The sequence below is a fragment of the Sabethes cyaneus genome, chromosome 3, assembly GCF_943734655.1.
Source record: "Sabethes cyaneus chromosome 3, idSabCyanKW18_F2, whole genome shotgun sequence".
In the NCBI taxonomy this organism is placed as follows: Eukaryota; Metazoa; Arthropoda; class Insecta; order Diptera; family Culicidae; genus Sabethes; species Sabethes cyaneus.
Genome location: NC_071355.1, coordinates 190,118,495 through 190,144,477, shown reverse-complemented (window position 1 = coordinate 190,144,477; position 25,983 = coordinate 190,118,495). Strand labels below are relative to the sequence as shown.

Sequence of the window (25,983 nt, the reverse complement as noted above, 5' to 3'; positions counted from 1 at the left end):
TCCCCATCCAACTTCACCTCGGCACCAACACCACTTAAGCTCCCACGTTCCCTACTCTGAAACAAAAACCATGGTATCTCGCGCAATTTTGCAGAAAACGCATGCTTTTTGTCAGTACCATGACCTTGTACCATGATTCTTGTACAAGTAATATGTTCTCAGATAATTTTACCATCTTTCATGGTCATATCTAGTAATTTTGACTACGATTCTGTTATTTTTGTTATGTATCAGGGTAACGCCGAAAGTAACGCATAGTAGTTTTGATCAGAACACTGCTTAAGCTAAACAGAAATCTTTTCTGCAAAAATTCACTGGTGTTTCCTCTTAATTTTACCCTCTAATATGGTAACAATTACCATGATTCTTGTTTCAGTGTACCAGCAACCATGTACTTCGTTTTGGCGGTGTTAATGGTAAGTCGCAATCTCGCCGCTTCCCTTTTAAAAGGCCTGGAGGCCTCTTCCTCTGCTCTACGGTTGATTTCGATGATATCAACGTCATCCGCAAAACCAAGAAGCATGTGAGATTTCGTGATGATAGTTCCATTCCTTTCCACGTTTGCCCTTTGTAATGCACCTTCCAAGGCAATGTTGAATAGCAGGTTAGAGAGTGCATCCCCTTGCTTCAGTCCATCTGACGGCACGAAAGCAGCTGAGGTCTCACCCGTTATTTTAACGCCTGATTTGAATCCGTCCAGCGTCGTACGAATCAGCGTAACTAGTTTCGTCGGAAAACCATGATCTAGCATTATCTGCCACAGCTCATTTTGTTTAACTGAATCGTACGCCGCTTTAAAGTCCACAAACAGATGGTGTTTCTGCAAGTTGTACTCCCGGAACTTGTCTAGTAACTGACGCAGGGTAAACATCTGATCCGTCTTGGAGTGACCCTCACGAAAACCAGCTTGGTACTCGCCGACGGAGGACTCCGCTAACGGTCTCTGTCTGCAGAACAGGATACGGGAAAACACCTTTTAGGCAGAATTGAGCAATGTAATTCCTCGATAGTTTTTACACTCTAGTCGATGTCCCTTTTTGAAAATTGGGTAAATGAGGCCATCCAGCAGCTCCTTTGGCATTTGTTCTTCCTCCCAGATCCTGACAATGATCCGGTGGATTGCTTCGTACAGCCGCTCGCTCCCCGCTCTTAGAAGTTCAGCCGGGATACCGTCCTTCCCAGCAGCCTTACCGTTTTTCAGCTCACTGATTACCTTTTTAACCTCCTCCTGTGTTAGTGGCTCCACAGCTTGACTATCGCTTACAATTCCTAGCCTTTCCCTGCTGATCTCCGCATTTACCTCTCCATTCAACAGTGTCTGGAAGTGCTCCATCCACCTGGCTGCCACCGCCGGTTTGTCGGTAGGCAGGTTGCCAGCACTATCATTGCACATCACAGGCATGGCATAGTTCCTGCATCTCACCGTTTTATAGAACCTCCGTGTGTCGTTGCTGGCGTATCGCTCCTCTGCGCCGGCGAACACGTGATCCTGGATGGATTTGACAGCTAGAGTCTCCATTTGGATGCCTCCAGGTGTGTTTCCGAATATTCAAACGTGGAAAGTAGGTGCTAAAGATGGACATTCCTCTAGCCGCGGCAAAATTTATGAGCCTCAGACCGTTATCATTGGTCGACAGATGAAGGCTATGTCTTCCAATGACTATGAAACCGACTCCATGTTCTGCTTTTTTACCGTCACTGTAGTAGATGTGGTACTTGAAAGAAGTACCTGCAATAGGGTCTACTGCACGGAACTCCCTTTCTCCGGAATTTGACCACCGAACTTCCTGAATATCAGCGATCTCCACTCCGAGTTGATACAGCACGGACATTCCAGGTACCAAGTTTCCAATCATTATCCCTTAATCGTTTTCTTGTCCCTTGCCGTGTCCTATACCGATTGTTCCGTCCTGAATTTCTTTCTCGTTATTTGTGGTAATTGAGTTTTCGGTATACTACCTCACCTCACCTCGTCGCGATACCTACATTTTGCTAATGGGTCTGCTATCTTAGGAATAGCTTGCGGGATACAGCATTTCATATTCAGCTGCCTGTTTCGAGACAGACGCTGTGTGAGCCGCCCCTCACCTGGAGAACAGGCTCTCTAGTTCGCACCTCCTAGTTTAGCTGCTTCAGTAAGTACATGAAGCATTTCCGAATAAAGCCATCGACCGTCATCATTTGACTTAGAACTGCGTGGAGGTGTTAGGTGGGAGCTTGAGCGAGCCAGAGCTATGTTTGACGCTCCTTCCAGGTAACTCTCTTCATTTCATACCCGAACGTTCAAGCATAGACCAAATATACACGCTGCGGGAAATTCTCCAAAAAAAGGCCATGAATACAGAGTTCACACGCACCATTAGTTCGCTAACTTCAAAGCTGTATATGATACCATCGACCGAAAAAAGCGGCGGTAAATCATGAACAAAAACGGCCTCCCCCGTAAGCTGATCGGACTGATTAAATCTCTCGGGTCTGCTGTACAACATAGCGCTCACAAAGTGAGATGGGCCGGGCGTATATCAACAGGCAGAGCACCGGGAGATTCAGAGACTTATTATCAGCGGAAGTCGTCCTTCACAAGCAGCTGTGGCCGAACAGACTGCGAAGATGGTGTTTGCTTCACATCCGGTAAGAAGAAGACCACCGCAGCGCTTCAAGCAAGATGATTATAGATCAGACGGAACGAGATCTGGCGCCGACTACATGGTGTCCAAGGAATTGCATTGCGGCAGCCTATAGAGTAGGACGGGGCATAAGTGCGATGTTTGAAGTTGTCATCAATTTTCGTGAGATATAAAGAAGGACAACAACACAATATATTTTATAGTGATGCAGTAACTCAATGTCTTCACATTCAACTATAAATCATCTGCGGTAATAATGTTTTGCAAAATAAATTCTTCTTTCTTCTGATCAAGTACAGATTCGCAATTTTACCCCACTAGCAGGGCAAAAGTGCGAATACCGCGGGGCAAAAGTTCGAAGCTAGAATCCATGAAATCAGCCCAGCAGTAGCTAACAAAACCATATTATCTTCAATCTGAGTTATGCTTCGGCAAGAAATATCCTCAATTTGCACCTTTTCTATTTTGCGCTGATGTATTGCAGCCTCCGTTAGATCGGAACTTTTCCAAACGTTTGTTTTTTTGTTTCATCAGCGGAAACACATTGTTTTTCTTCGGCCAACATCTGTCAAGCACACAGTTTTCTGCAGATCTTTCACTTCTAGTATCTGTAATAAAGTGCCTAAAGCTGTATATAATTAGCTATACATTTTTGTCTCGTCCATGAATCGCACTTTTGCCCCGTCCGTGAATCGAACTTTTACCCCGCTAGGGGCTTGACTGGGTTAGATTAAATTACGGAAAAGCGAAATATATTTTGTAAATTATTTTCACCGTATTTTCAAAACAGATCCTAATATCCTCCTGTTGAAATCGTATTTGCCGTATAACGAAAAATTACCGCCAAAACCGCCCTAAAATAACATTCGCACATAACTCAGCAACTATGCTTCGTAAGCAACCAAAGTCCACGTTAGATTCAAGCTGTCAAAGTAGTCACCCATCCATGCCAATGTAGAAAATTTACTCGGAATCTGGACCGATAAATCATTGAATCGACTTTTACCCGCATCGTACTTTTACCCCTCCTTACTCTATCTGAGTTAAATGGAGCAATTTTGTACATCAGGTTATCAGGGTCTTAGGATGAAAATTCTCAATTAAATAAAATAATATTCATTTTCAGGGAAAAATGATTGCTGAAACATATAATTTTTGACAACAAATCACTTTGTCTTCTTGGAATGATTGTAAATAGAAAGGGCAGGAGGCAAAGATCTCGGCTCTTGGCTGCTAAATCATCATCATCAGGAGGCAAAGTTAATTATTGTTTTTATTGAATTGATTGAAAAAATCAGCCGTGGAAAGAATTTGAAACTTTAAAATTGGGAGGTTGGAAAGTGCAGTTGCTGGAGTTCTGAAAACTTGCAAGCCTGGGCAAATTTATCATTTTAATTAATCATCCGACTTTAAAGCAGGGTATGTGGAGAATCTACTTGAATCCTGCTTTAGCACTTTTATGAGCGTTCCCCACTTTTGAAGAATTCAATTTTAAATGCAGTCAGCAATATAAAGTTAGTAATAAAATAAATGGAATAGTGTATGAAATCGAGTTCTGAAATAAAAAGTTAATGTCTTCAATTTTTCATCTAAAAAAATTACATTGTTTTGACTATAAAACAGGTAAAGTCGTAAAAATCACTATATGGTGAAAACAATCAATTTGTGATGCTTTTATTTTAGGTTTATAGAAGTCAAAAAGATTATTATTATATTAATTTAAAAACATTTCAGTGTGCTGCATAGGAATAGAATCTGTTAGATTTATTTTGCAAGCAAACTAACAACCAAAGTTTCAAATATTCTTTTAAACATATTTTAAATGTCATCTTTAATTTTGATTATGAATCATGAAAATTAGAAATAGCGCTTTGTATACCATCAATATAACTAATTGAGAAAACGTACATAGTATTGATTGAAAATTTTGGACCAGAAACTAAAAGAATACAACATTAAAAATCAAATATGAAATATGAAATAATATGTATACGAATGCGTTCAACCAATTTCCAGTTGCCATGATTCATTCTGTAACAGTATCATGTACATAGGTACTTGTCTATGAGTCTCGCGCTAAAAACCGGTATAGGAAGTGCGCATGCCTAGAGCATATGAACACCACCGGCTTCCCGTTTTCCACTGTTCTGCATTTGTTTTTCCGGGAAAACTACCGCTGGAACAGCTGGTATCAGTCAGCTACCAGCACCATGTATTGGTATGGTATTGAGTGAGCGGAATGTCAAATTTTGACTGACACACACAGTTTTTTCTCTGCTGGAGAAAATTTTTCCAAAGAAAAGTCGTGGCAAAAATTTTCCAGCAATAAACCCTACCTTTCCTGAAGAAAAAGTTTTCAAATTTGTTGCCAATAAGGGTTATTTAAATAGTTTGTATCTATACAAAGATTCCAGTGAATTTAGTGCTCAAATTTTTGAAGAAGAAATCTCTTAAGCAAAGGATGTCAGCGACCTACAGCCGGGTTGATGAGTTTCCATTGGATGATACACTGGAGTACTTCATTAAGTTTCCATCGCCAAATTTCAAAACGGAAGCTCCAGGAGCCGAATCAGACTATGTGTTTGTTTGCAATGAAACTAATGTGCCGATTGTGCTACTGCTTGGTTGGGCCGGTTGCCAGGACAAATATCTTATGAAGTATTCGAAAATATACGAAGATCGAGGGTTTGGCAAATGCTAGCAATACGTTTCGAATCACACAATACTTACAAATCTTTTTTCCAGTTTGATAACCATCCGGTACACAGCTCCGGTGAATAATCTATTCTGGAAGCGTACGGCTATGGTACAAATAGGAGAGAAAATTTTGAAGTTAATTTACGACATGAACTTTGACAGCCATCCGCTGATATTTCATGTGTTCTCCAATGGGGGAGCTTTTCTGTATCAGCATATTGCTTTGGCGAATCGACGGTCAAAAAGACCCGTTCGAATCTGTGGAATGATCTTTGATTCTGCTCCTGGGGATCGACGGATTTTGGGACTGTTTCGTGCCATATCAGCCATATTGGGTAAAGAAAAACGATGCAATGCGTTTATATCCGCTTTTATGGCAGTCTCTATTATCTTTTTATGGGCCTTTGAGGTATGCCACGCTTTGAGATAATTAGAATAAACAACAAGTTCAATTTGCTTATTGTTTTATTTTTCAGGATTCCTTCAACTACCTAAAAAGTTTTATTCGTTCAGATGGATACGAAGTACAAACGAATCCTTCGCACAATTTGAAATACGAAAGTAACGAATGGCCACAGCTGTTTTTGTACTCTAAAGCAGATCGACTTATACCATACACAGTAAGCTGTAATGATTTTTATTAGCCAATTCGATATATTCATAAAGCTCTACTTTCAGGATATCGAAAAATTTGCTGCCTACCGCCAGAAATGCGGAGCCGATGTCCGGATGGTATGTTTCGATCGATCGGAACATGTCAAGCATTATATCAGACATCCACAAGAATACATCTACAGCGTTTGCAAGTTCATCAACGACTGTTTAGCAAACCATTACAATAAGTACAATTGTTAAGATATTGAGCGTGGTTTGTTGCATCTCAACAAAGTTTGTAGAAACCATTTGGAAGAACATCAAAAGGATTCTATCGTATTCCGGTAGTCGACACCAACGCCTTTGAGCCAAAAAGTGTAGTGAATGCGGTTTGCAAACAGCAGAGCCCTTTTCCTGTACGAGTGAACACTAATTGCAGTTTTCACTGTGCTTTTGAAGGACGTTAAATTTTCCTCGGTGCTACGGTGGACGTTCAAAACGCAGCAATTTTTTTATTTGAGAGAAGACATCAAAGCAATTTATCTTCCATTTTCGAATCGTTAGCACAAAAATATTGAAGTGATATTTTATTACTACTAAACATGCGTTTTCCAACAGCATATTCAATCCCTATGATAGTGCCCATTCGAAAGGGTATGACTATTTATTTAGGTTTGCAGGCAAATATTGATTGATGACATCGCATGCGCTTTTGTTAGTTTGCAGTTGAACTGTATTTCGTGATATTAAACTTGGATGCCTTTTTTCCGTCTAATTGTTATTATAAAAAATATGTAGATCCACATTCTACCATTGCGCCACACACTATTAGAAATATTAGATTTTTTGTTCCATCTTACTCTAAACATAAGTATGAAATTAATTTCCAACCACAAATATCTTAGGATAACGGAATAAAATTTTAGCACTAAACCGATGGTTCTAAAATCAATAGCAAAATTTGAGAAAAGTTGACAGTGAATTTCTACTTCGAACCTTATATGGGTTCGAACCATTATGAGATTCTATGAGATAAAAAATGCCACTCGTTTGATCATATTTCTCTATTTCAGTGGCACAATTTTTTTTACAGTTGCAATAATAAACTATTCATTTTCTTCGTGTTTTCATGGTCCAGCGGGGCCATAGTTTTTTTCGTTTTTAGCTGAGATTTTTTACATGGCTTATCAAAAACTCAGAACTATAGTTTTCTTGAGATATAAGTATTTTAAGAAATGAAGTGTTGACTCAATGGAGACGCATGGTGTGCGATTTTTAACCACAAAGAAGCAAATATTTGTGGAAAGAAAATGGATTTTTTTTCTATATTGAGGTTCATTTTTAAACTGTTTAGTAAGCACAAATCGTATCGATTCGTATCGATAGTACCTTACGTATACCTAAAAGCGTAGCGAAACGCTGGTGAAAAACTAAACATTTTGTATGGAATTTTCCTTTCATGGCGCCAGTGCAAATATCACCATTCGTTATTTAATTAACCTCGCTTCGTACTAACGCGAGCTCGAGGGAAATTTTGCCCAAGTAACAATTTCAGGCTTATCAACCGCTTTAACCAGTTACCGGATACTACTTAATTCAGCAGCCGAAAGCCGGGGTGGCTCTTGCCATATCAAGAATTCCCCAGCAAACATTTTCATATGCATATCAGAGTAACAAATGAGTTATATGTACTTATATATTCCCTGAAAAAAGAGCGTGGTGAATGACCAACTGGTTAAAACCAAGGTGAGTTAAAATAGGTGATCTAGTTTTCACAGTTTGTAGAGCAGAAGTGCGCGGAACGATTGGTTAGCAACCATCGACGTTGTTTATACATTCAACAGTTTTCGCATTGAAAATTTCGGTGATCGTCAAGGGTAACCAGCGGGGGTGAAAAACAAATTTGAACATCAGAAAACCTCTCTTGACAAACCTTGGTTAAAACCACATTAAATAACAACAAAAAAAAAATACCCTGAAAAATCGTATCTGATGCACAAAACTAGCATATGCGTACTAATTTGGAGGCCATATACTACAAAACTACTACAAACGTACTACAAAATATACGATATTCAACTTTATAAGTCTTTGTATGCGATAAGATCCGACTCAAGGCGATTAGTTTTCTTATGCTATACAATTCTGTACTGGAAATCGCAGGTCAATCACTTGCTATCGTCAAATACGACAGAATATAAACTTGTGTGCATTTTATTAGGCTATATTTACGATCCTGAATTTATTAAAAGTCAATAACGATAATTTTCGTACATTGATATAGGATTTTTTTTTCTAATTCCCGTCGTAATAAGTAAAGCCATTCTAATTTTCATCATTTGTTGGATAGATTTAATGAATACTCCAAAAGTTCTTGTGCTGATTTGACTAAAACACATTTACCTTCCGATCCGTGAACTTTGAAATCACTGAAAAGCGACGATTAATGCATATTATTGAAATTACGCAACTGACTTTATTCTAAAATTCGTCGTACCGTTTTAAAATCCGTCCATCAAAATTTTTCATCGTCCGAACTAACAAATTACAACAATGTTTACGAAGCTAACGCGCGTGTATTTGTGTAGGACGGCATGACAAATGTTATTCTACAAAATTTCTGCAGGTCAGGCAAGTTTTCCTGGCTGTAGAATAACGACAATGCTTTGCGTGAGTTATTTTCATTTATGAATGACGGAAATTAAAACGATTAGTCGACCTTGTCTTCTTCGTCGCACGAAAAAACGTAGGAAATTTGGCTGGTAGGACTTCTTTAATGATCAAAAGCATTTAAATAGATCTCAGCTCACTTTGATTCATCGCGTATGATAGACAACTAAGTAAAATATTAGGGAATAACTAGTTTTGCATTGTGTGTCATAAAAATGCTGATATTTTTAATAATTTGTGTTGGATAGGACGGGAATAGGCAATTACGACGATGTAGCAACATACCCTACGAATTGGTGTTTGCTGGGCCCTTTCCATTTTACTCGGTCCTGGGCTACTCGTCGTCAAATCGTTGCGCGTCTCGACACACGCAAGTCGGCTTTAACCTGATCGAGCCATCTAGCTCGTTGGGCCCCTCTATTCCTGGTGCCGATGGGGTTCTTGAAGAGAACGGATTTCGCTGCACAGTCCGACATCCTTGCGACGTGGCTGGCCCACCGTAATCTTCCAACAAGTGATGTTAAAAACTCAAACTCTCATACTCATCAAGATCAAAATCAACTGTGAATCATGTCAGCTTGATCCTGTGCATAAAAAAATCACGCGTGAGTTTTTCTGTTTTCATAGCAAGAAGCACAAAACTCACACGTATTTCTTCCTGCTTGATCAAATTCTGCTTTGCTTCAACTGCTACCTGGAGCTATGCACATGTACATACAAATTCCTTGTTGAACAGCATAGGCATTCTCTTGTGCGATACGTAGCTGTGAATGAGCATGAGGGAATGAATCTCTAAATAAATCGCAAACTTAAACTAAAACGCACATTTAAATTACATGTTTATCTAATTCTTATTAGGCTTGTTACTTTCTAGTTAAGAAAACGTCGTTTCCCGCGAAGGAAAAACGTAAATTCCTCCAATATGTTTGCCATCTTAATTCATGAATGTGTGCTGCAGTTCTCGTTGCTTATGTTTTTTTCTGACGGTAGATTCTCTATTGGTTCGTTGCATGAAATGCCAGCTGTGGAAGAATTAAACATAATGCTCACAGTTGAATTTGGTTCACATCGCATAGCAACAGAAACATCGCGTATAACAGCAAGAGAAAATCATATGTGAGTTTCTCGCTTGTGATAAAGGTTGAAATTTCATGTGCTTGAAATCTCATTGGTTTTTTGCTACTATGAACTTTTCAACACTTCTCTCGACTTTCGCCAGGTGTACGATGGGAATCTCTTCAAGCAGTGCCTCTAGCTCGTGATTCATACGCCTCCGTCACTCTCCGCTTTCCGTTTGTACTCCGCCAAAAATAATCCACAACACCTTTAGTTCAAATACGGCTAGTGCACCTATGTCCTCCGTAAGCAAGTTACTGTCTCAAGTCCGTAGAGGACTGCCGGTCTGATTGGAGTTTTGTACATCGACAGCTTTGTGCGGCGGCGTATGTTCCCAGATCGAAGCATCTTGTGGAGAAAAAACTAGGCTCGATTTCCAGCTTGAATACGTCGTTGGAACTCCTTACACGTATTATTGTCGGCGGTGACCAGAGATCCCAGATATACGAACTCATCAACCACTTCCAGTTCATCACCATCAATAGTCACTGTCCGATGTCCGTGGGTGGCAAACGTCTCTTCCTATCACATATTTGGTTTTCGACGTATTGATTTGTAACCCTATCCTCCTAGCCTCCGTTTTTAGTCTGGCGTAGATTGCCTCCGCCGTCCCAAGGTTTTTAGTAATGATGTCGAGGTCGTCTGTGAAGGCTAGGAGTTGGCTACTCTTGCTGAAGATCGTTCCTCTTGTTTCTTGCTCGCCGGATCACATCTTTAGTAGCGATATTGAATAACATACAGGACAGTCCATCCCCTTGCTGCAACTCTCTGAAATCCTCGAAAATATAATGCGTAGGCACGTTATACTCTCGACATTTCTGGAGAATTTGTCAGAGAGTAAAAATTTGATCCGTAGTAGCACGGGCCCCCATAAAGCCCGCCTGATACTGTCCTTTCTCTTGCTATTGGGGATAGACGACGCAACAAAATCTGGAAGAGCACCTTGTAGGCGGCGTTGATCAACGTGATGCCGCGGTAATTACAGCAGTCTAGCCGGTCGCACTTTTTATAGATGGGACAGACTACACCTTCCATCCACTCCTCCGGTAGTTTCTCCTCCTCCCAAATCCTAGAAATTATTTAATGAAGTGCCGTTGGTAGCGGTTCTTGATCATTTTTGTAGATCTCTGCCGGAAGCCGGTCCTTTCCGGCGGCACGCTGTCGTCGTTTGTAGACACTCCGAGGTTAACTTCCATTGCGTCTCCTGCTGCTATATCGCCGTTGAGATGCTCATCGGAATACTGCTTCCACCTGTCGACTACCTTGTGCTCCTTTATGATTATATCCCCTCCCTGGTCCCTACACATGCCAGGTTTAATTGTGTAGCCCTTACGAGTTTGGTTCACTTTCTCGTAGAACTTGCGCGTGTCATTAGCCCGAAATAGTTGTTCCAGCTCCTCACGATTTCCGTCCTCCTTCTTGCGCCTTTTCCTCCTAAGGATCGTGACCAACTCATTCCGCGCTCGTCGATACTTGGCCAAATTCTCACTCGTGGATATGCTTAGATAGTTTTTTAAAGCTCATTTTTTCCTCTCTATCGCTTGTTGGCATTCCTCGTCAAACCAATCTTTTCGAGCACTCGAGGTTTCCACTCCTAGCACCGCGGTTGCGTTCTGGTTGACAGCCGAGTGTATCATACTCCATCCATTTTCGAGGCCCGAAGCATCTAGCTCCACAGAGGAAGGCCGAGCATCTTCCACTACGCGCGCGTAGTTTTCGGCAACTGGCGGATTGTTTAGCTGCCGAATGTTTAACCGAGGAGGGTGGCTTTATTGCGAGATAAGAACCGTCGATAGTTTTTAGCGCGCGTGTACTGCTACTAGGTAATGGTCCGAGCTGATATCCACACCCCGTAGGGAGCGTACGTTGGTGTTGTTCGAGAAAAACCGATGAGAATATGGTAGATTTGGTTCGAAGATCGTTGGTCAGGTCATCTCCAGGTGGCTTAGTGGATATCTTTGTGGGGAAAGAAATTGTTTCTGACCACCATGCCTCGGGAAGCTGTGTCGGTGCGCAGGCTTTGGGTCCCGATCACCAGTCGATACATTAAACCGTATGAATAAAAGTGTTAGAGCAAATGCTCCCATATGATTTAAACGGGAAAACACAGAGAACAGATTAACAGGCTCGAAGGAAGTAATCGATTTTTTGTGTGTAAAATCTGTCGGTAGCGCCCTCCAGAAATAGTTTGCCAAACGCATCAAAAAATATTCATGTACCTTTATCAATATTTCTTTGTGCTGGAGTTACATAGCAGCGACGGCAGCGACATCAAGATTTAGTTTGCCACTTACTGCTCGAGGGGTGCTCTATTGAAGGATTACTCGTAGATTACATGAAAACCTTTTACACACTTTTTGTCAATTACCTGGTAATCTGTTCTCTGTGGGGAAAAGCAAAGCAAACTGTTTTATTCATACGGCCTATTGCTTCCCTGCCGACCTGGGCGTTCAAATCGCCGATGACGATCTTGATGTCCCGTTGTGAGCAGCTGTCGTACGTTGCCTCCAGCTGCGCATAGAACGCTTCCTTCTCGTCGTCGGGTCTACCTTCATGTGGACAATGCACGTTTATGATGGTGTAGTTGAAGAAACGGCATTTTATCCTCAACACGCACATCCTTTCATTGATCGTTTTCCAGTCCATAACGCGATCCTGCATTTTGCTTAACACTACGAAGCCCGTTCCCAACTCGGTGGTCGCTCCACCGTTCTGGGAAAATTGGGTTTTGCGGCCACGTATCGTCCACACCTTCTCGCCTTTGCGACAAATCTCCTGCAGTGCCAAACTTTCGGGGTTCTAACTAATCGAGCAGCACCCTGTCGCCACCAACGAAATTTTGCGATCTGCATTTCCAGGTACCAAGTTTCCATTCCATATCCTTATTTCATCGCCTTTGTCCATGCCGAATGTTCCGAGTAAGATTTTCTTGACTCTTTTTAGCTTTTAGGGTTTAGGTAGGTAGCCGTACCAAGACCTACGCTACTGAGTCTCGTGATGGGGCTGCCATCTTACAGTGTCGAGACACACTGTGCTTCCTTCCCTGTTGGTATACGACCTTAGTTGCCACCGGGGTTGGTTATTCCAGCTGGCACCACGTGGAGGTAGGGATAGGAGTTGCTGGATAAGAGGCTAAGGACCACTTTGGGGTCTGTTTTACGCATTATCCAACCAATTACCTGATAACAAGCGCTTAATAAGCTGTTAAACAAAAAAAAAAGATTTGTTATGTTTTCAGCGCTTTTAAATAACTGATTTGCGTAATGCTGTTCATTAGATTTTTAAAATGTGAAATAGTTTGGCAATACTTTTCTCTCATCAACCTCCATGCAACTAAGAAATAATTTGGGGCTAACACATCTTCTCCAGTTGTCGCACGACACCCCGGCACGTCGCCATTTTTCTGTGACTAAATCTGAAACGTCAAAAATACTGGGCGGGAAATCTTTTCGTTTAAATGGTTTAAATACATCATCGACATTTTTACCGAACGTTCGGCTATCATTTGCCGAACTCGGTGCTATTTTTTAAGTGTGTAGTTGTGCTTGTTTACTAATTTTTAGAGAGCTTACTAACATGCAAAATTTTACCATCTTCGCGAAAAGAAACGTCGCTGATGATAACGCATGGCATTTGTATGGAAACGCAGAAAAACGCAACAAATTCAGCAATCAGCAAATTACCGTGAGTCTCCTTTCTTCGTAAAATGCTCTATTGGCCCTTCTCAAATGTTAACCAAGATTTTTGCCATACTTTTTTTATTTTTTGCAAGATTTTTTGTAAGCTTGATTTTCTCAAAACCCTATTGGCAACCCTGCTTGTCAGTTTTTGCTTTTTTGAACGCGCCTTTTCTTTCCACCCGGCATCTGGAAGAAAGAACAAGCAAAATCAAAAAAAAAATCTTGACCAGTAGCCTGCGAAGCAAGTTCTCAAAGTTACCGCCTATTTTGTGGTTTTGGTGCGAAGTGCTATTTTCATTATAAACTTTTTACTGAAAAAAAAAGTTTGTAGCGTCGAAATAGCTTATTAAATAGTGAAACACTAGTGATTTGGCATTTGTTTCAAACATAATTTTAGCGTGCTTGTTTCGAGTAAAAAAGGTATGCAAAGATGGATACTCTGTACCCCGCGGCGGAGTCCCATTTTTTTTAAACTAAACATGATTTACTTTTGCCCGTATTTAATGTTAATAGTTGTTAAATTTGGAAAAAACAAAACTTTCAGTATTCGTTTGATTTAATTCTACAATGGAAGCAAAAGCCAAACGTGGACGCCAGCCAAAAAAAGCTGCTGACGCTGAGGCAGTTACGGAGGAAGTAAACAATGTGGCGGAATCCGTGAAAAATGGTAAAAAGAAGGTAGCGACTAAAAGTACCAAAGCCACGAAGGAAGTTGCGGAATCAGTGGAAGTAACGGAACAACCTGTTGAAGAAAAAAAGAAACCAGGGCGCAAACCCAAGGCAGTTCAAGATGAAGTGGAATCCACAGAAGCACCGGAAGAACCTGCTAAGGGACGAAAAGGACGTAAACCAGCAGCCACTAAGGAAGAACCGCTTATTGAAAGTGAGCCAGCAGCCAAGAAAGGACGCGGTAAAAAAGCTGGAGAAAAGAATCTGGAAAAGGCTAATGAATCGTCATCCCCAGCGAAGAAAGGAAAAGCACTTGTAGAGAATGGAAATACATCACCGGTTAAGGTTAAGGGCAGAGGTAAGGCCGTCAAAGAAACTGTAGCTGAGCCGGAAGTAGTGGTGCCAGCTAAACGTGGACGTGGTAAAGGAAAAGCGGAAACCAAAGGTAATATAGCCTTGGATTTTTATTGACGAAAAAGGTTATTTGTTCATAATTTTTATAGACCAAGAAGAAGAATCGGTACAATCCCCATCGAAAAAATCCAAGCTAGAAGAAAAAAAATTACCGTCGAAGAAATCCAGCCCAAAAAAGACAGCAGAAATTGAGAGCAACGAATTGAAAGAATCTACAGCTGCTAAACCACCTGGTCGAGGACGCAAGCGGGCAGCTACAAATGAAGAAAGTAGGTTTATGGAATACGTTGTTATGATTGTTGACTAATTGTAAATCGCTTATAGAACCTGCATCGCCTGTCAAGTCACCATCGGCGCCAGCAAAACGAGGACGTGGTAAAAAAGCGACAGCCGAAGCCGACGGTAACTAGATTCTAGACGACATCTGGACTTTTTCCACTGTGTCACGTTACACGTGTGGGGAATGATATATCTAACTACTTTTGCTACGTTTTGCTCTTTCCCATCGATTCTGACATTTAGTTTGAAAACAACCGAAGGAATGGTCGGTTCTAACGATAAAAAACGATATGATAAGTTCCGCGGTAAACAGTATTTTTCTCGTGTCGAAACAATATTTGTCTTTCCCCAAGTGCCAAAAAACAGCGAAATGCTGCTGAGCTACCCAAATGCAAACAGTTCCAGTTACCCTTTCTTTAAAAGATTGAGTATAGCTTAGGTTTTTCTTGTCACTTTTACCAAAACATACAAACGATACATAATTTTAAGTGAAACTCCTTAAAATAATGCCCTTTTAGCACAACACAGTAGCGAGACGAGAAAATTTACTAACCAGATGTGACCCAACATACCCGCACTTTTAAATGTTTTAAGGCTATTATTTGAACTAACGTTACGTTGCAAATTTTAATCAATAAAGGTAAACATAATTCTGTGAAGAGTCACAAGCTCGGAATAGTTTAATTCTTAATACTACTGCCGAACCCTAACCAAATCTAGTAGAAATCGTAAGTCGGACTGTTCAAATCTAGCTCGAGAACGACCATTTCCTGTAACATAACGCACGTGAAAGATCATCAGGTTAGTGAAATTTGTTTGTTTCAATAGCACTAAAATAGAACGTGTGTGATTTGTTGAATTCATGTCCCACTTTTCGTGTTTCGAACACTCTCAAAAAATGTGTACTCGTAGAGCAGCTGTGATGAAAACCGGTGCTCATTCGGGGGTGTTTGCAATTTCACTAATCTGCTTCTTTCCCACTGCTCTTATTTAACAACCTACTTTTTTCCTTTGTTTTCTATCCTTTCCGTGTTTGATGCATGCTTTACTAATTTTTGGTGTACTGTTTGTCATTAAAAAAGACGATCATTAATACTATATTTCGTTTTAAGGTACAGATGCACCCGTGAAAAAAACTGCCAAGAAAAGATCCCAGGAAGCCAATCAAGCAGAAGCGGATCCCCTTGCGCCAACCAATGGAGGTAAGTTAGCAAGAACACAGATTGTTCCAGTGGTTAGGGTTTAATCGGTGAGGTTCCTTGCCGCAACATTTCTTTCTTTTTGAATTGTTTGCTGTAGCGTCTACCAATGTTAAGTTCAAGCTTCTAGTATTTCCATCACCAAAAGGAAGGTATTCCTATTTTTGGCAAAATTCCGATTTTTTGTTATTTTAGCAGCACCTTGATTGGTTCGAAGGTCTAGATAATATGAAATTATGGGCAATCAGTAGATCCCATTGTAATGAGCTTAAAGAGTTTTTTTTTTCGAATGTTAAAGCATTCTCCTGCAAAGTCTTGGGTTATAAACGTCTTTAAGATTTGACCCTTTTTATCGACAGACTTTCCAGCCGGTTATTAGACTACAGGACAATTATAGGGCTAGTGCCACGATCCTACTGACTCTTGCAGCACTGGTCAGCCGAGATTCGAACATAGGACGGCGACTGGCTTATAGTGGAATCAGCATCGTACTTCGAAGCCTATTGGGCAGTTACAGCATTCTCCTATAAACGGAATTAGATCGAATTTAAATCCTAAAGTTGAGGTGGAAGCATCTAGCATCGTAGAAAACGATCAAAAGGCATATCAAATCAAATAGAATCAGGTCAAACGTCGAGAGTAATGTTCCCGAATGTGTCACCAACAAGTGGAGGTGGTTACGCAATTACGGTATCAAGATGGTGCTTATTCGTGAAGGGAGCTAGAAAGGCATCACCGCAGACAATTCATTGGAGGAACTATCGGAACGGGTTCTTGCGATGATATGGTTGAGTATGATGAAATAGCCTGGTGCAAGATGCGATGATCGCGAAGGGGCCATGGAATAGCGGGCTGCTTCAGCAGTTGACCGAGGCAAGCTTGTAGAGTGTAAATCGGTCGAAACTTACGCTAATCTTTTGATAACCACTCGGCACAAGTGAATTGTGGTGAATTCGGATTCTAAGTTGATGACCCTTGTATGTCTATCACCAATTGCGAATAGATTCGTGGGAACTTATCAAGCCGGCTTCGTCGAAGTTCGGTCTACAGCGGATCAAATATTTACACTGCGGCAAATCCTCCAAAAGAGCCGTGAATACAGAGTTCCCACGCATCATTTATTCGTTGACTTCAAAGCCGCATATGATACCATTGACCGGAAAGACCTATGGAAAATCATGGACGAGAACAGCTTCTCCAGGAAGCTCATCAAACTGATTAAATCTACGATGGATGGTACACAGTGCTGTGTTCGGATTTCGGGTGGATTGTCAAGTTCATTCGAATCACACAGAGGGCTTCGTCAACGTGATGGTCTTTCATGCCTGCTGTTCAACATAGCGCTACAAGGTGTTATGAACCGAGCGGATATTAACACGCGGGGCACAATATTCAACAAATCTAGTCAATTCGTCTGCTTTGCCGATGACATGGATATTATCGGCAGAACATCTGTGGCGGTGGCTGAACAGTACACCAGGCTAAAGCGCGAAGCAGAAAAGATTGGGTTAAACGTAAATACGTCTAAAACAAAGTACATGCTGGCCAGCGGAACCGAGGCCGAATAACACCGCTTGGGCAGTAGTATATTAATCGACGGCGATGAGTTTGAGGTAGTCGATGAATTTGTCTACCTTGGCTCACTGGTAACGGCAGACAATGATACCAGCCGTGAGATTCGGAGGCGTATTATCAGCGGAAGTCGTGCTTACTATGGGCTTCACAAGCAATTGCGGTCGAGCAGATTAAGTCCCCGTACAAAGTGCACCCTGTTCAGGACGCTTATTAGACCGGTTGTTCTCTACAGGCATGAAACATGGACAATGCTCGAGGAGGACCTGCGAGTGCTCGGAGTTTTCGAACGACGAGTGCTAAGAACGATCTTCGGTGGCGTACAGGAGAACGGAGTATGGAGGCGGAGGATGAACCATGAACTCGCACAGCTCTATGGTGAACCCAGTATCCAGAAGGTAGCTAAAGCTGGACGGATACGATGGGCAGGGCATGTTGCAAGAATGCCGGACAACTATCCTGCAAAGATGGTGTTCACCTCAAATCCGGTAGGAACAAGACCACCAGGAGCGCAGCGAGCAAGATGGTTAGACCAGGTGGAGCGAGATCTGGCGGAGAGTACTCGGTGTCCGAGGAATTGGAGAGCGGTAGCCCTCAACCGAGTTACATGGAGAAACTTTGTTCAACAGGCTTTGTCTTAGGACGGCAAGCCACCTAAGTAAGTAAGTATGTTCAGTATCCTGTTGATGGTACTATCGAAGACGTACAATCCCATGATCATAGGCATTGAAGCGTCCATGATCAAGCTGACAGCGGATACTGTCAAAGCAAAGATTCTCCAGGATAAGTGGCCAGATGAGCCGGCAGAATGCGATGCTGAAAGGGCGTTCTATATGGCCAGAACAAAAAGAAGGCCTTGGACGTGAAACCGGACGAGCTCCAGGTGCAGGGCGCCCTGGTCTTAGACACCGATTTTGCTGATTTAGCTGTACAACATTAGTCAACCAGAATTCCAAAATGTTATGTATGGAGCATTTATAGAGCTAATAAATATCCATAAAATTGCTAAACTAAGTATTGCCCAAGGGTAAGTATCCACGGCGCACTCTTGGTTCACACCGCTTGGTGCACAAAGAGCGCTCTTTGCGTAGCACTCAGTATAAACCTGGAGTGCATTGTAAATACAAAAGATAGAGCACTACTTAATGTAATAATTTTGTATATAATTACATATAAGAACTAAAATGCCCCAAACAAAAATTTTTCCAATTTGGTTTAACTGAGGTGGTATGGCCAAATAAGTAAAACCGGGGCACTAAGAGTAGGCTAGCCCTGCCAATGTAAAATGTTACCGGTACATGCAGGTCGTACACTACGTATTGCTAGAATGAATCAGAAGTTTCAAATAAGATTTTCGACTGTGGATCTTCGGCCATTATGTGTCGTAATCTTCAAGAGCTGGAGATTGCTCGGAACGTGACTGAAAGTGTGATGGTTTTCAACAACATAAGGATGTCCATGGTGGCTAAACGTTACCTGGAAATAAAAGCTGATGTAGGAGGTGATATCTATTATGATCATGCTTGCGGATGTGCTTTGTATTTCGGAGCTTTCTATGAATCTGACTTGCGGTTTTGGTCATCGAGTTATCTTCATGAAGGACTAAGTGATCAATTCGGTTGGCGACGTGTTGCGATTGGAGAGTAACTAGGTTGTCGGTACAAGTCGCGTCAGAAAGGTGAAAATGGTCGATGACGGAGCGATCGGATGATCCGGAGCTGCGACAAAAGCAAATGAGGGGTGGATGGGGGAATTTGGGCCGCCCAAGCAAAACGCGTCGTAAAACAAGTAGCGCGTAATCAAAATTCTAAAAATTGCCATAATTACGATTTTTCATGTCTTTGATAAATTAACAATGTTAGAATATGGATTGACTATGAACAGCCATCAATTTGAAATGTTTAAAAAATGATACTTTTTGCTTCGATCAAAAACCATACGGGGTACAATAGGCACAGTTAAAGTTACCATTTCGGCCAGTTTTTACTATAAAATAACATAAAAGATTATATAATATAGAAGAAAAGAGAAATGGTGACTATTTTTATTTCATTTAGCGATTATTTTATGATTTTTTCTATTTACTGATATTTTTTCAGTTGAACAACATAGGCAACATGGCGGTTCAAGGGCCAGGTAGATGAAAAACACAACTTTTGCTCTACAACCGCTATTTTCGGGTTGATTGTTGTTTACAATTACGAAATATTCTCGACTGTGTCATTTTAATGTTTATATTACTTTCAAGCCTTTATTGGTTATTTACAAATACAAATACATTATGCCCCTTGCAGCTATGCTAATCAAAAATAATTATAGTAATGCGATAAAACAAAAGATTACCTCAATTATACAAAGTGATTGTTCATATATGGTAATAGTAACCATATATGGAGTGGATAAGTCCATAGCACGCAACAAATGGCCTATAGAGCTTATTTTGTTGGTTGCAATTCTTATAGGTAGTATTTTTACAATCCTGAGTCGGCCCGAGTTTTATCTCAATATCTCGGACATGTCAACGAGTTTGGATGCGGTTTTTGTTGAGATGCTTATTAAGAACATTATTAACAAGTTCATTAAACAAATTAGCAAAATTGATTGTCCAATATGCCCAAACGCACGGTGGCCCTTTTTGCCCCCTGTGCTCATTATGCCCCTGTCACCCCTACACCTGAACGTGCAGAGTCTACAGCAAATTTGTGGCATGATGTTGGGAGTGCAATTCAGCGAGGCGCACTTTCGCCATGTGTTCCGTGCTTGCGTGGGAAGCATCAAAGTCAACCTCTCCGATACAAGGGGTTTTGAACGGCTTTAGTACTGGACCTGATCCATTAGATGGAAATGACTTCCGGAAGCAAGTTTTTTCTTACGTTCATTGATGATTGCAGTAGAAAATGCTTTGTGTTCTTTCTGTGCACGAAAACAGAAGTACTGAAAAGTGAAGAGACCAGATCTATCACAGTTGCGTGTGTGCGGGATAAAAGTTATTCCCCATGTCCCAAAAGTGCGAAGGAAGAAATGAGATTCCAAGTTCGAGGCTGGAGTTTTTTTTGCATATGCAGCAGGGATACCGTGTCTACAACCCACAAACGAAGAAAGTTTTCGTAAGCTGAGATTTAGTGTTCCTGAGTGAGCAGCAAAGCGGACAAGGTACAACTTATGTGAACCAGAATCATTTGCGTTCCCTTCACAACCAGGATACCAACTTAAAGCCGATGCATTGACGCAGTATTCTGATTGGCCCTTTATAGCGACGAGAGGCCATGCTGTCGAAAATTAAATTCTTGGATGACAACTCCCAGCTCACAGAGCCGCGGTACGCACCTCGGGAGGAAAAGCGCTCAAATCAAAGTGGATCCACACTACAAGATCAAAACGAAGGCAGACGGATCGCTGGAGAGAGACAAAGCCCGACCTGCTTATATTGCGGTGTTTATAATAAATCCTCCTGCTGCGGCGATGAACGCGCTCAGGAGATAACCGCGAGACAACCGCAAAATTAAAATTTAGGTTTTCTGGTTTGTGGTTCGACAAAATATCAGTTTTGTAACGTGTTTGTAGTGGAAAATAATTGATTTGGTAAATTTTCAAATACTTAATTACTATAATAAATCATGCGGTTATCTTTTGGTGGATTGGTTCATCTGTCAAGATAATCGCAATGTGAGGATTTTTCTTGCAATCTGCAATATAATATGTTCAAGGGTATGATCGTTACACTCGATTTACAACGGTTAGTATGGTTAAATTACTTATATTCCAAAGCTGAGAAGACAAGGAGGGATAGGATTGAGGTTTCGAAACTTTTTTTTATTTGCCTAGCGGAAAAGGACGTTGGTTACTCTGCATGAACGAAGCGGAAAGAGTTGCGTTATCATTTCGTTAAGAAACAAGTTGAGTGGAAAGCCATCGTGCAACACCACGTTGAACGCTGCATATGTTTTGACAAAAACTGGACCCAACCCAAAACTACAAGAAGTAAGATGGTTACTGGGAGTTATGAGACTTCATGGTTGAGGGAAAGAGTTTAGTTATCCATGAATTCAGTTATTCAAAAAAATTAGGATCCTATCAACATATACTTTTTTCCTGCTTTCACCTATAGTTTCTCTTATTAGTTGTTTCTTCTTTTTATTTTGCCGCTTCTCTTTACTATACTTTCTCCCACATATCATTTCACTTTTTTACTCTCTACTTTCTCGTTTTATTTTTATTTTATTTTATTTTTTGCTGCTGTTATCATATTTTTCTTATTATTAACTTCCAATTTATTTCTATATCGCACTTATTCTACTAGCTCTTTCCTTCTGCAACAGGCGTTGGCCTAGCATTGTTGGTAATATTTCCGCCAACTGTGCTGGTGGCCTGGGATACGATTCCCAACGCCAAGATGTCACAAACGACATTTTGTGACGCTTCTCACTCAAGCAAATTTTTGCTTGCTTCTTTATTTTCACCCTTTCTTTTCTATTGTAGTTTATTTTATTTTTCGTTTGCATGTCTTCTATTGCTCTATTACCTTTTTTCTAACTCACAATCTTTCGCAAATGGAAATTAACTGGGGAGATTGCCCAGGCATGATACCTATATCTTCCAAGTTGTGAGAATTTACCTAGAATTTTTTGGCTTTCAAATTTCTGGCTTTGGTTTTTTTTGGTCGCATAATCTGCGATCTGAAAACTAAAGCCAGAAATGTTATTCTAATTGAAATTGGACTTATTTTCTGGCGTAGTAGGCGCATTTGAAGCTCTCATGCATGACTCTCCATAAACTAGGTATTCCATCATGAGGGCCTAAAATTGATGGCCTACATAGGTAAACTCTCAAACGTAAACCACAACGGTAGTTTTCTTCACACAGATTCAACAAACGCTGTAGGTAACTACAGGTAATGAACTGTAACTACCTGCACCATTCCATATAAATAATACAACTAGACCGTAATTTGAACCAGTTAAAAATAATCCCAGTACAAAAACACATCAGTGAATAGTATTTAAATATGTCTAAACGAACAAGAACCTTGTTGCAGAAGCTGCGTGAGTGTAAGAAACTTTACAGCCACTCATCGGAACCGGAAACTAAAGCGTGTTCATTTGGTTGTTTTACAGTTACCCAACGCAAGAAGAAAAAAGACGTGCCACTGGAAAATGCTGAGGAATCCGACGACGGTTCGGCTGAACCGAAGACGAAGAAAACTAAATCCGTGAAGAAACCAGCTTCAGGGGCGCCTAAAATCAACAAATCAAATACCGATTATTCGAAACTTAATTTCGAATTGGAAGAAGAAAAGGAGTACAATTTTAAAATCTCCAGCTGGAACGTGGCCGGTCTGCGAGGATGGATCGGCAAGGGCGGCCTGGAATATTTCGAGCATGAGAAGCCTGATATTCTGTGTATTCAGGAAACCAAGTGCTCAGAGGATCAATTACCGGAGGAAGCTCGTCACATCAAAGGTTACCATCCCTACTGGCTGTGCAAACCGGGGGGCTATGCAGGAGTCGCCATTTACTCGAAGAAAATGCCAATCAATGTCGCTTACGGCTTGGGCGACGATGAACAAGATGCTGATGGTCGGTTATTGACGGCGGAGTACGAAAAGTTCTATTTGGTCTGCGTATACGTTCCTAACGCAGGACGGAAGTTGGTTACACTTCCGAAACGCATGCGATGGGACGAAAAATTCCATAAGTATTTGCATGAATTGGATTCTAAAAAACCAGTTATTCTATGCGGAGACATGAACGTCGCTCATGAAGAAATTGATTTGGCAAATCCCAAAACTAACAAGAAGAATGCCGGTTTTACCCAGGAAGAACGAGACGGAATGAGCAAACTTCTATCGCTAGGATTTGTCGATACTTTTCGGCAACTTTATCCGGAACAGAAACGCGCCTACACTTTTTGGACGTACATGGGAAATTCTCGCGCAAAGAACGTAGGATGGCGGCTGGATTACTTCATCGCATCGGAACGGCTTCAGAGAAAGGTTGTCGATAACGTCATTCGCTCGGGTGTTTATGGCAGTGACCATTGTCCAATTACGTTGTTCCTCAACATCTAAATAAAAACGCAACTACGCCGTATTGCAATGTAATGTTTTTTCGGAAGTCAACATTATAGTTTGTATGATTTATGTTACGTTAAATTTGAATAAACTGTTTCCCATGGACCTGTGCTCGAAGATAAAGCATTTGAAATCATTGATTGTGTGGAATATTAATAAATAAACGCTATAAACAAAACTGCTCGCTAGAAATTTTGAAAATCCGTAGCTAATTTACATTTTGAGACTGAGGCTCCAAATGGTCCCAAAAGTTTTGAGCAATTTGAAACACTTGCTGACTTTTGCTGTATTCACTTCCACCACTAAGATACATAGGAGTAAACTCCCGGTAGGCCAGGCATACGCGTCTTTCCCTTATGTCTTCCCGCAGAACAGCGTGCTCCCACTGGTACCTCGGCGATCCGTACATGACAAGCAAAGAACGTCTGAAAATAATATTAACGTTAAAGAAATCAAAAATAATTTTTACAAACAGACCTTGGCATGGGAATCCGAACTATTCGTTCGTCAAGTTGATCCAATTCCTCCTGGTTTGCCAGATTCATAATCAGTTTGTCTCGATACTTATCAACGAGATGTAAATTGTACCGTGTACTCTCTTCGCTCCGATGAAATCGAGACAACGTTAGCACCGAATCGCTCAGTAAATTAACAGTAACGACCCGCTCTCCCCAAATCCAGCAATCATCGATGTGAGGGTCGATAGAAGCTCCTCGTTCCGGCGTGTATTCTAACGAACACTGTTCGATTGTCTGAAATCCTTTCATTAGCGGAACCTCGTCGAATTTCAACTGAACAAATTCAGAAAATTTCGGAAAACCCGTAAAATTGCCTACTTTAATCTTAGTTTTTTTAAAGTTAGTTTTTGGGCCAAAATTTTGCTTTCGACGACCACTCTGAGAAATGTCCCAATGCATTTCATCGATGCCCTTCATCAAACGATTTTCTTCTTCGATGCTTAAAAAATCGAGTTCTACGTAGATTCCTGAATATTCTTCGCCCGTCTCTCCATTGTGATTGTGGCTGTGATCTGCCATCACCTCATCTGTATCCCACCCTGGGTAGATTCTGCTACAGTACGGACAAAACGAGTACGCTTTACATTTCTAGAAAACAAAAAAAAAATAGTTTGCCTTCAACAAATTAGTTTTACATTTAAATAAATACCTGAAAGATCTCGTTGTAATCGACACGATGGATTTCGAAATCTTTTTCACAGCTGAGACAGGTGCGACGTCCCTTGCAACCACAAGGCCGTGGGTGATCCATTTTAGCTGGGTAAATTTATATTTTTAGGAACCTAAATATGTTTTTAAAAACTAAGCCTGCTTTACAATGTCCAATCCACCTTACCGGAAAAACACGACAATATAAGACGAGATGAGTCAATCAAGGATCGCAGGAACGAATCCAATGCGCGTTTATTTGTTTACATATTTTTGAAAATGTCATGTGCGGTTCCTAGTGAGGCCAGATATTATTAAAGATATCCTCCTAAACTCCAAAACTGCTAAACTGCACGAAACCGAAAATCAAATTCGTGATGCCAGCGTTGCTGATATTGTCGATATTGTTCAGGATGTTTTCAAGTTTTCACGGTTTTCACAACCCCATCGGCAGGCAACAATGTTTTCGCCGCCAACATCTCGTGTGTGCGAAAATGAGATAGCATTTCATCACTTTCGTTTCACTCGACCGCCAGCAGCTTGAATTGAGCCCGTTGTCAAATTTTGAGCCCAGGACATGGTGTCGCTGACGTTCACTGCAGCACGATATAGAGATGTCGATGGGGTGGTTTTCACAGACGTTTTGAAAGTGTATGCAGCTTTTGGCCATTTCAGATTATTTCTCGTCGGATTTTTGAATAGCTCACAGCTGCAAATGAGAGATTCTCTTTATTTCTCCTCTCTTGCGTCTATTATGGCTGCATGAAAGCATTTCAATGCAATTTTGCTTAACGATTAGCTAATATAGAGCTTTCTGACAGCTCAAGAACACACACACTAGCGTACACGAAATACGCGTGTATATACATGATGTTTACCTCATTTTGGGGAACAGCTGATGCTGGAGGAACAAACCGAAAAATAGCGATTACTACACACTTAGAAAAAAGCACCGAATTCGGTAAAATTTTACCGAAATCTAAACAGCTGAACGTTCGGTAAAATTTTTTATGTTACCAAACGTTACTAAAGATCAGTAAACGTCGATATGCACGATCGAAATTTTTACCGAACGTTCAGCTGTTTAGATTTCGGTAAAATTTACCGAACTGTTTAAGTGTGTAGTTGTGTTTCTCCGTTTGCCGCACTTCAGAGCAACTTTCGGTAAAAATAACATGCTTTTGGCAACTCTGCTCACGTCAAGTTGACATTTTCCCCCTTGATTGTTGT

General features: G+C 41.0%; 3 protein-coding genes across 3 annotated transcripts; 2 read left to right on the top strand and 1 right to left on the bottom strand.

Annotated features, from left to right (window-relative positions):
* Positions 1-5,088: 5,088 nt before the first annotated feature.
* On the top strand, positions 5,089-6,179 carry LOC128740517 (transmembrane protein 53-B). Its single transcript, XM_053836061.1, has 4 exons — positions 5,089-5,312; positions 5,373-5,733; positions 5,801-5,944; positions 6,003-6,179. Exons 1-4 carry the CDS (start codon positions 5,089-5,091, stop codon positions 6,177-6,179), a joined length of 906 nt encoding a protein of 301 aa, XP_053692036.1.
* Positions 6,180-13,625: 7,446 nt separating this feature from the next.
* Positions 13,626-23,755, top strand: LOC128742399 (recombination repair protein 1). Its single transcript, XM_053838747.1, has 6 exons — positions 13,626-13,804; positions 13,929-14,498; positions 14,557-14,736; positions 14,792-14,869; positions 15,859-15,948; positions 22,632-23,755. The coding sequence occupies exons 2-6, from the start codon at positions 13,952-13,954 to the stop codon at positions 23,582-23,584; spliced, it is 1,848 nt and encodes a 615-aa protein (XP_053694722.1). The 5' UTR covers positions 13,626-13,804; positions 13,929-13,951; the 3' UTR covers positions 23,585-23,755.
* LOC128742400 (alpha-ketoglutarate-dependent dioxygenase alkB homolog 4) lies at positions 21,087-24,963 on the bottom strand. The gene is made up of 4 exons (XM_053838749.1): positions 24,941-24,963; positions 24,755-24,887; positions 24,065-24,693; positions 21,087-24,012 (listed from the first exon to the last, which is right to left on the bottom strand). The coding sequence occupies exons 2-4, from the start codon at positions 24,854-24,856 to the stop codon at positions 23,796-23,798; spliced, it is 948 nt and encodes a 315-aa protein (XP_053694724.1). The 5' UTR covers positions 24,857-24,887; positions 24,941-24,963; the 3' UTR covers positions 21,087-23,795.
* Positions 24,964-25,983: the final 1,020 nt, after the last annotated feature.

Coding starts and splice junctions, on each gene's coding strand:
- LOC128740517 (XM_053836061.1), top strand. CDS start 5,089: ATGTCAGCGACCTACAGCCGGGTTGATGAGTTTCCATTGGATGATACA. Junction 5,313..5,372: donor AAAATATACGAAGATCGAGG/GTTTGGCAAATG, acceptor TCTTTTTTCCAG/TTTGATAACCATCCGGTACA. Junction 5,945..6,002: donor ATCGACTTATACCATACACA/GTAAGCTGTAAT, acceptor CTCTACTTTCAG/GATATCGAAAAATTTGCTGC.
- LOC128742399 (XM_053838747.1), top strand. CDS start 13,952: ATGGAAGCAAAAGCCAAACGTGGACGCCAGCCAAAAAAAGCTGCTGAC. Junction 14,499..14,556: donor AGGAAAAGCGGAAACCAAAG/GTAATATAGCCT, acceptor TAATTTTTATAG/ACCAAGAAGAAGAATCGGTA. Junction 14,870..15,858: donor AGCGACAGCCGAAGCCGACG/GTAACTAGATTC, acceptor TTTCGTTTTAAG/GTACAGATGCACCCGTGAAA.
- LOC128742400 (XM_053838749.1), bottom strand. CDS start 24,856: ATGGATCACCCACGGCCTTGTGGTTGCAAGGGACGTCGCACCTGTCTC. Junction 24,694..24,754: donor ATTACAACGAGATCTTTCAG/GTATTTATTTAA, acceptor TTTGTTTTCTAG/AAATGTAAAGCGTACTCGTT. Junction 24,013..24,064: donor GTTCGGATTCCCATGCCAAG/GTCTGTTTGTAA, acceptor TATTATTTTCAG/ACGTTCTTTGCTTGTCATGT.